Raw genomic sequence first — 10,614 nt, forward strand, 5'->3', positions numbered from 1 at the left:
TAATCTGCTAGATCAAGAACATAAGAAATTCATGGAACAAGTAAAGTCACTCTCAATCAATATACAATTTTTGGATATGATTGCAAAAATACATAAGTACGAGAAATTCTTGAAAAGTCAAATAGGAAATCGGGGTTAACTAGATAAGGTCTCCAATGTAATACTTAATGATAAAAAGTTCAACTGCTGTCAAAGATGGTATCCCAGTACAAATGGAAGATCCAGGGAGATTAACATTGCCTTGTGAATTTGGAAATTTAATAAAGATAAATGCATTAGCTGATTCTTGAGCAAGCATCAACCTCATACCCTATTCTTAGTGATAAAAAGTTCAACTGTTGTTAAAGATGGTATCCAAGTACAAATGGAAGATCCAGGGAGATTAACATTGCCTTGTGAATTTGGAAATTTAATAAAGATAAATGCATTGGTTGATTCTCGAGCAATCATCACCCTCATACCCTATTCTTTTTACATGAACGTCGACTCACCAAAGTTGAAGACCACTCGGATGGCTATTCATATGGAAGATCGATCTATCACTTATCCACAAGGGACCATTAAAGACTTGTTGATCAAGGTTGGAAAATTTGTGTTTGCGGTTGATTTTGTAGTATTAGACATTAAATATGAGGAATATTGGACAATCATCTTAGGAAGACCTTTCGTAAGTATTGTTCATGCATTAGTAGATATCCATAATTCTAAACTCACATTACGAGTTAGGGATGAGGAAATAACTTTTGGAGCAAAGGAAAATTCAATCAATTCAGATGCTAATAAAGATTTATTCTTTATGGAAGAAATTGATGAATTGGGCGAAGATGATAAAGAATAAAACAAGCTTGTGGAATTGGAAAAGATGATGGAAGGAGAGATGATGAGTAGGTGTAAGTCTGTAGAAGAGGAAGATGTTTAGCAAGAAGTAGTAAAACGTACTAAGCCAAGGATTACATCTTCCAATGAATTTGAGACTTTTACCTTTACGAATCCTTATGAGAGGAACAACGAAGAGAAAGAACTTAAGGACAAAAAGAAGAAAAGTTTGAAAGGATCTAATGATAAGCAAAAAGACGAGGAGAATTCGAAGAAGGCATGTCGAAGGAGAGTTTCTTTCAAGAGGAAGAGGCCAGAGATGCAAGGATTCAAGGAGATTCCATTCCCACCGAAGAAAACGTAGAGTGTAAGGAGTCCGGCTCACGACTCCTCAAAAAGAGGCGCTTCCCGGGAAGCAACCGGAGGGTGATTTGAATTTTTCTTTCTATCTTTTTTCTTTAGGATAGTTTTCAGCTTTTAATTTGGATAGCTGTCATTTCGGTCTCTGAATTTGTGTAAATATGGGGTTTATGGTAATTTGGTTTTGAAAATTAGCTTAAAATTACAATTTGACACTCACCACGGCGTGGTTAAACCTTTCCCGCGCCATGGCTAAGCGATTTTTCCCGTTTATCGTGAGTTGGAGCATTACCATGCGTGGCTAGTCTGATGCCATGTCGTGGCAATCGACCCAGGTAAGAAAAAAAAGGTCTTATTCTTCAACTTAAAGATTTACTTTTTACTTTCTCCCTAATTTTCAAATCCCACGACGTTTTCTTCATAACTTGAGTCGATTTTATCAAAATTGTCCAATGGATTGTCAAATTTTCAAATCAATCTTCCCCAAGAGGTATGATTTACATTCTTTAACTTTCCAACTCTAAATCTAGGTTTTTATTTACATGATAATGTCAAGATTCTTGAATAATTTAGTTACCGTCGTAGAATTTGTGGTATTTAGTCATTTAAGACCAACTTGTTAGAAAATTGTTCAAACCTATCAAGTTCAAGCACATTTATTGACATTAGGATGGATTTTAGGCTGAAAAATCGAGGTTTTTCTCGATCTATTCTTCAGCCATGGCACGACAATTCATCCGCTAAGCCATGGTAACCGCGGATAATCAATTTTCTTAATTATTTCTAAAAAATTGGAGTTGTTTGACTTTTGTTGTTTTCATTGAATGTTTTGTAGAGTATGAAACCTAAGAAACTTTCCAATAATAAAGTGCGAAAGGATTTTCTGTGATATCCCTTATTTTTCATAACCAAAAAGAAATTTTCTTTACGCTTTAAAAAAATCATGATACTTTATTTGTAGAAAATCTCAATTATATAAAAATCTTTTGAGTACAAGATTGGCTAAAATAAAATCCTAAGGATGTCATAGTCAATACAGGTACATAAGTTACAACGTAAAGACCTAATGGTCCTTAACACTAGGGATGAGATTAAGAACCAGAAAATCGGTCCGGAACTGGAATCGGACCGGAACCCGAACCGTTAGAACTGGAATATGTAGAACTAGTTCGGGTCACGGGTTTAAATAATGGTTTTATCCTAGTTCCGGGTAATCCGGGTTTCGGGTCCTTCGGATCCAGGTAAACTGGGCTTAAGAACCAAAACCGTGTTAGAAACTAGAACCGGTTTTAGGGGCCGGAACCGGTTTCTATGAAAAGTTTAAAACATGCATATCTCATTCGTTTGTAGTCGGATTGGCATGAAATGTTTTCTAGAGTGTAATTTATAGTTTGTACATAGTTTTAGACTATAAGTTTGTCATTTTTGAGTTAATATTCATTGACTTAAAGTCCCTCAAAGTCAGGATATCAAAGTTTGACATTTTATGTTTTTTATAATTTTTTTTGTATTATGTGAATGTTTTAAAACGTGCATATCTAATTCGTTTGAATTCAGAATAACATGCGGTTTTTTTCCAAAGTGTAGTATATAGTTTGTACACAATTTTAGACTACAATTTTGTTATTTTTCGCTTCATATTCATTGACTTACAGTCCCCCAAAGTCGAAATATCAAAGTTGTGAATTTTCTGTTTTTCAGCTTTATTTTTATATTTTGTGAAAATTTAAAAATTCATATTTGAAGTCGGATTATCATGAGGTTTTTTGCAACGTGTAGATTAGAGTTTGTACATGATTTTAGACTATAATTTTGTCATTTTGGGTTTCATATTCATTGAATTACAGTCCCCCAAAGTCGGGATATCAGTGGTGTGAATTTACTATTTTTCACCTTTATTTTTATATTTTGTGAAATTTTAAAAATGCATATCTAATTTTTTAAAGTCAGATTATCATGAGGTTTTTTGCAATGTATAGTTTAGAGTTTGTACATGATTTTAGACTATAATTTTGTCATTTTTGTTTTAATATTCAATGACTTACAGTCCCCCGAAATTGGGATATCAAAGTTGAAAATTTTCAAAGTTCAACCACTAAGTAATTACCAAAACAATTCGAATTTCCCGTGTTTTCTGGTTCTAGACCCACTTTACCCAATTCCACCCGAACCACTTTAATATTTTCGGGTTTTCCTGTTCTAGACCCACTTTACCTGGTACCTTACCCTGAACTGAACCGGAACCGGTTCCTATAACGATCCAGTTTCCGGTCCTACAAAATCCCGTTAACTGGTTCCCGGGTTTTTCGGGTCTGGGTCTACCGGTCCAGGTTTTCACCCACTATCATCCCTACTGAACACCATTGTAGACTTTCTCTTAATCACTCAGCAACTTAATCAAATTCTAGTGGCTTAAGTCTTGATACCTATGATGCATACAAACTGAATGGGTCAGGTTGGAAAACCTAGTGAGATACATAGGAATTTCAATCCCACAATGTTATAATATATATATATATATATATATATATATATATATATATATATATATATATATCTTAATCCTGCAAAACCAACTGTTACCAAACATCATATAGATATAATTCTGATTTGGATATCCATAAAACCTCATGCCTATACATACTCACCGCCTCACAGACCCTAGTCTACGATTATCAGGATGATATATCATTTAGAAAGGAGTTGACTACACAACTAGGGGCTTCCTTGGCTGGTGAAAGTCATAAAGGCACTTGTGGCATTAGAGTATTTGATGAATATGGTATACCATTTCATCTATGTTTGTAGGTTATAGACCCACTCTAGCAACGTAATTTTTAGAACCGTCTAGAATGATCAAGTGTTGTCATCTTACTCTGGGAGATGACCAGACATACCATTACAATTTCCTGATCTGGACCCACTATTTTTGGTCATCCAAAAAGGAATATGATTTGTACTCTGGTACGTATTATCGTACCATAAACAACTAAAAGTGTCAAGGAACAGAACTCTACTCTCTGTTCCTAACTTACACATACATATTCAGAATGAGACTACCCAATATCAAACTTAATTGAACGAGGCATCTATAATAACTTTTATCCTATTAACGGGCAAAACTACTAGGTTCCCAATATCAACTTTGTTTACACAACACTACCCTAATTTAGTGTATTTATATTTAACACAAAATATTTTTGGTAGTAATATATTTTTATCCTTTTCTTTATTAGTATTTATATTATTGTTATCATGAATAATAGAAATATATCATTTAATATATATATAACCATATCTGGTTCACATATCGTATATCCTCAAATACATTTCTAACACATAACTAGGCGATAAACATATAGCTCACATATAAACTTTCTAATAGGTATTTAATACTTTAATTAATACTTGTATTAAAATCATTTTCATGAAAGGGACTATGCACTCACCTGGCTTAGGTGGATAACCGGTGATTTGGGCAGAGCATCGCCTAACACCTTAGCTTTTCCCTTGACGTGACCTAAGTATGATTTATACTAATTCTCAGTCTAATATTCATGGTGACTAATGATAGTCTAGATTCCTCACTGAACCCCATGTCTACATTAAAATCTATCAAGTAAGGAACAACCAGGTATGATCATATCGGAGGTAGGGTCTATCTGATATACATAGTATACTATTTGGAAATCCCACTTTAAACACCACATTAAATCCATCGTAGACATCATTTCCGTAAGTATATCAATCAGTAAAATGACTTGGAATCACTGATAAATCTCATTTATAGGTTCATAACAACGACTTACCCTAAAAGTGATATAAGTGTAGCTTAACTTACAAAACATTTAGCGAAAACCGGGAAATTGTGCAGACAGAACTCAGAAACCGGAAGCTTCTATTTTCCGGACACCTAGACCCCTCAAAACCTTGCTGAATATTTCAAGGAATCCCAAAAATTCAGACTCCAGCAAGAATGGTATCTTAGAGATAAAAGGAGTGGAAATTGGTGTTAAAGAGAAGAAGAATATAGGGTCTATTTATATTGTAGGGGGTGCGCGCCGCGCATGGCCAAGAGGCACGCCGCACCCCCAAGCCTCGTTGTTTCCATCACCTTCTAACACGTGTCGCACACAAATTTGTCCACACCTACTTCTTCTAGAAGCAGCCATGTGTCGTCAAAACATGGTGCCACATGTCCGATTTTCGTGGTGTCATGTCACCTTGTCTATTTGGGATAACTGGTCGCCGACCGTGCCACATGGCGCACCGGTGCTGCCACGTCATCAGCCTAGTATATTTCTCGTAGATCTTCGGACGACCATAACTTTCGCATATATGCTTCGTTTTCGATGTTCTTTTTATCCCCAGAATACTATCGATGAGCTCTACAACTTTCATTAAGGTCTCAACTGCTAATTCTCACTATAACTAAAATACATATTTAGACCGGTTTAGATCGGTTTAGACTATTAAAGTCCGTGTGAAATTCATAACTCCCTCATAAGAACTCCGTTCTTGACTGTCTTTGGACGTTCTTTATATGCATGCTCCCGGTTTTACGACTAATATGAATTTTTTTAGATTACTTAGGCTAATAAGCAATCTATCAAAAATTCACTTTTTACGATACGTAGAGTCGTGTCAATTTAATCGCGAAACATCGAAGAAGCATAACTTCTTCATACGAAGTCGGATTTCAAAGTTCTTTATATGTACGGAATCATTGTCACATATATATTACTTTTGTCAAGATTATTTATCCTAAATAATATTCTATTAAAATTTTGTTTATTGTTTATTATATCTTAATTGTCTTACCCCGAATTTGCAGGCGTTACATTTTCCAAAGGATCCACAAATTCAAAATGGTTTGATTGGCCTTCACATATTGAGAATGAAAATTTGGAGCGTTTTTAGTTCTGATTCAATAAACTGAGGAACAGGGGATAACTATAGATTGGAATTGGGTAGAAGATTCAGGTCTTGACTCTAAAGTTGCACCTCGTTTTACAAAAGTCCACATTGGGAAAAAAATTTGTTTCATTTGCAATGGTTGGGAACGATTGTTCAAAATTTAGGAACCGGTTTTTAAGGAGTTGTGTATGTAATTCTTCTCCACAATTATCTTCAACTTTAATGGAGATGTGAATGACAAGGGAGCCCTTATTTTTCGGCTTGGAGGAAAAGATCGCGAGTGCTCAGTTGTTGAATTATCTTGAGGAATGGACTTTATGATCGTTTGGATGCTATCACTCCAACTTTTACAACTTTTCTGAATGAATCATTCATTGATCTACTAGAAGAACTATTTGTTCAAGACCTTTGGTTTTGTTTAGCAAATGGTAAATACAACAAAGATAATACTCCAGCAAGCCTTAGAAGATCTCTAGTGCATAGATTCATTCACAAGGTGTTCACCTTTTCTATCAATCAAAGGGAATTCAAGGATAAAGTGAGAGAGAGAGAGATATATATATCTTTTCTTTAGATGGAATATTCTGAATTCAGGAATATCTTGAATTCATAAAGTTGGATTATACTTAGACAATTTGTGGGGATGAGTGAACTACATGGGACAATGTATGGATACTTTATTTTCACACTTCAAGATCGAAAAGCCAGTTGACATGCAACAACAATTCCCATACATTCCAACTTGGGAGGAGTTATGGGGAATCAATGTTGTGGGACCATGCACGAGTGGAGGACATAGTGATGAGAAGGATGAATGATTACTATCCTTGTATTTTTGAATTTTATTTTGTTTTGTTTTTTATGTGTAAACCGAATGGTGCAGTTTGTTTCTTTGCTTCATTCTAGGAATTTGGTTTAATTTTGCTTGTGAAGATTATAAATTATCATACGTGAGAGAGGTTAGCCGAGAGCGAGAGTAGTCAAAGAGAGCCACAATTTTTCATAAGTGTGGGGTGCAGAGAAATATAAAGGAAATAATGATGCAAGTGTTGATCTCTACGATTGCCACGGCATGGTCGACACATTCCTGCGTCGTGGAGATTTCACAAATCATGACATTTCGTCAGTATCCTAGCTGCCACGATGTGGTCAAAATTCCCACACCGTAGGGGATTAATTATTCCTGAAAGTTCTACTACATGGTTGACACTTTCCCACGGAATAGATTCTGCTACTTGCAACTTTTTGCAATTCACACACCACCTTTTGAATGAAGGCAATCTTGATTTATATGTCGACATAATATTAAAAAAAGCCCAGCTTTCAGTTTACAAGATGAAGATAATGAATTTATCCCACAACTATCGATTCGATCTCGCCACTACTACCCCAGGGGAGTCTGTTCATTTTTCACCTTTTTTTTATTGTTTTAATTTATGTTTTGCATAAAATAAGGGCATTGTATGAAATAAGTGTGTGGTATGGGTGGAAAAAGGATTTTCGATCGTAAAATTTGAAAAATGCTAGAATGCTAGGAATTTTAAAAATTTTAGATGAACTTGTAAAAATAGTCTAATATTAAAAACTAGTCAATTTTTAAAATTTTTGATATTATTGCATATGGACTAGTTTGTTAGTGTTATGTGGGATGATTCAATGCGAACTCTAAGACTTAGTTGAGCCAATTTGTTATAGTGTATTTGTGGCTTCCCAGTCTTAGTGAAATCATGAGACAAAAACGCGCACTTGTGTAGTTTGAGGGACATAAAAGGTTTAGCATCGTGTGCCAAAAATACATACAGGAAAGCTTATGTAGTCATTTCAGTTTAGACTAATATTTAACCTATAAGTGTTGAGTTTAAGTTCCCTTTCTTAAGCATATGTTTTTAGTTTTGAGTGAAAAAAGTGAGTTGTGAAAAAAAGAAGTTGTCAAAGTTTGTTGAGTGAATAAAAGCTTACAAAGTATGAAGCTCAAGAAGAAAAGTTCAAAAGGTCCAAATATTTAAGATTCAAGATGAAGAAAGTGAAGAACAAGGCAAAATTGCCAGAAAGCCAAGGGCTTGGTAGTCAAGTTGTAATTTTTCTTTCTAGATTACTTTACCATATGTATGCTTGGGAAATTAACAAAAAGACCTTGAGGTTAAGAAAGTCTTTTGAGGATGTATCTGGAGGAATGCATAAAATGAATGTTGTTCAAAATAAGTGGGGAACGTTTATGAGGATTATGAGTATTTAGGGCTTAGGAAGTATTAGGGGAAGGATCCCAAAATCATATTCAGGATCCTTAATATTTTTGAAGTCTCGGGATCCCTAAACATATCCCAGGATCCTGATTATTGTCACTAATATTTCCTAACACTTATAACAGCTATATTTTTCTTTTTCTTTTTCTCATATGTGTAGACTTAGTTAACACATGACTCATTCTCTACAAGGAATCACATTAACAAAACTTAAGACCCGGGAATACCAAGTCAAACAACATGCAAATACTTGTTCAAATAGGATCATGGAAATATCGGACTTCTTGTTGATTAGCTTAGACTATAAATAACACCTGTAAATCGCACACTACACACACGATTAGCTCTACTACTACACTTATACTCGTATTATCTTCACCATCTTTGTAATCACAGATTAAAATCAATAAAAAGCAACAAGGTAGGTTATCTTTATCACATCCCAAGGTTTTATGCCGGAGATCCTAAAAAGGATCAAGGGCTTTCCTTGTAACTCACTTGTCTCACTTTGATCATTATTCTACACTTGCATTACACTAACACCACAACCTCTCATACAATTTGGTTGAATTGCACTTGATCGATTTTTGACCAAAACAAGAAGTAGTTAGGTTTTAGACACAAATACATGGATTGAGGTGATGTGTAATTAGTGATTTTAATTTGGATTGTTTTGGGTGATGTTCGTAGGCAATGTTCTATATGATGTATTAAAATAAGTTTTGCTTGAGGGTAAGCAAAAGGCAAATGTGGGGTATTTTGATATTGTCGTTTTTATACATATTTTTATGACTTATTTCAATATATTTTAGTAGTATTTTAATCTAAATAGAAGGAATTTTGGTACTTATTTGCATAAATTACATATTTCAGCAAAAGGAGACGTTTTCGAAGAAAAGGGACCAAAATGGGAAAAACCTGGAAGTTGGAGGGTGAAGTTCACAAATAAAGAACATAGAGGCCTCAAAAGTGCGTTTCAGATCAAGACCACGATGCGGTCAACTCTGGTCCACGTCGTTGGCATTTGGAAGGTTCTCGACTAAAATAGAATGCTTTGCTGATTATGATGATGAAACAATTACTACAACGTGGTAAGCAATTGGCCACGGTGTGGTGGCTAATTTATGGCAATTTTTCCTCCTATATAAAGGACGAATTAGAAGACCATGGAGACATAAATTTGTTAGGAATAATACTTCTAAGAAACCCTAGAAGACCTGATTTTGACCAGGAGGAAGAGAGAAGAAGAGTAATTACTAGGAAATCGACTCAAGCATTCGGTTTGCAAGATGTTTAGCTTAATTTACTACTTGATTAGTTTTTTTTTCTATTACAATCATGGGCTAATACCTATAGCTTTCATTTAGTGTAGATGAACCACAATTTACTATGATTTAATATTAGATTTATGGATTATTAATGTTGATTTCTACTCGTGTTTCCTAGATCAATCCTTGCATGTTAATGTTTCTATCTCTATTACATTTCCCTTAAAATATGTGTAGCTAACTAGCCATTAACTACATGAATTAGTATTCCTAGTAGTTTATGACCATTAAATTGCTAGAGCTAGAGATTGACCATGTCCTAGTATAGGTATAAAGTTAGTTGCTTAATTGTGTTAGAGAGCATTATTTGACCATAATAAATTCTAGTTTGTCTGAATTGACCATATGAAGATAACCTAGATCTAGTCATTCATAGTCCAAATATTCATTAAAACCAATTAAGTGTCCTTAGTCTACATGACAAATGTGATTAAGTGTCATAAATTGAGGCAAGCTAATTAGTCTGACAATGAAAATTAGTGATTGGTAACCAACATAAGTAATCCATAGTCGAAATTACTCATACGAAAAGAAGGGTATTCGAAGCTAAACGAAAGTATCTTAATTCTCTGGTTAAAACTCATTTTTTAGTTGCTTTCTAGGTAATAGATAATTAAGTTTTTCTGAACTTGCAAAATTAGATAAAAACCCATTTTCATTAATTTTTGTTTTAATAATTAGATTAAGTTTTAGTAATTTCAATTTCCAAAATGACTCCATTCCCTGTGCTCGATCCCGTACTTACTTTACTACACTACTATGCGACTAGGTACATTGCCTAATCTATGTTTTAGTTTATTCAAATAGATAAGGGTTATAAATTTAAAGGTTTTAAAAGTGTATACATATAAAACACATACCAAACCTTGGATATAGACAACTATGTAATAGTTCGACTACTATAAAATGAAGACTTCGACACCTTGATATCATCACAACATCTTTTAACT

General features: G+C 34.3%; 1 protein-coding gene across 1 annotated transcript; it reads left to right on the forward strand.

The window, feature by feature from the left end:
• The first annotated feature begins 364 nt into the window (after positions 1-364).
• LOC145126731 (uncharacterized) lies at positions 365-838 on the forward strand. The gene has a single exon (XM_079062039.1). It carries the CDS (start codon positions 365-367, stop codon positions 836-838), a length of 474 nt encoding a protein of 157 aa, XP_078918165.1.
• Positions 839-10,614: the final 9,776 nt, after the last annotated feature.

The sequence above is a fragment of the Lactuca virosa genome, chromosome 7 (assembly GCF_052849685.1).
Source record: "Lactuca virosa cultivar CGN04683 chromosome 7, Lactuca_virosa_CGN04683_v6, whole genome shotgun sequence".
In the NCBI taxonomy this organism is placed as follows: domain Eukaryota; kingdom Viridiplantae; phylum Streptophyta; class Magnoliopsida; order Asterales; family Asteraceae; genus Lactuca; species Lactuca virosa.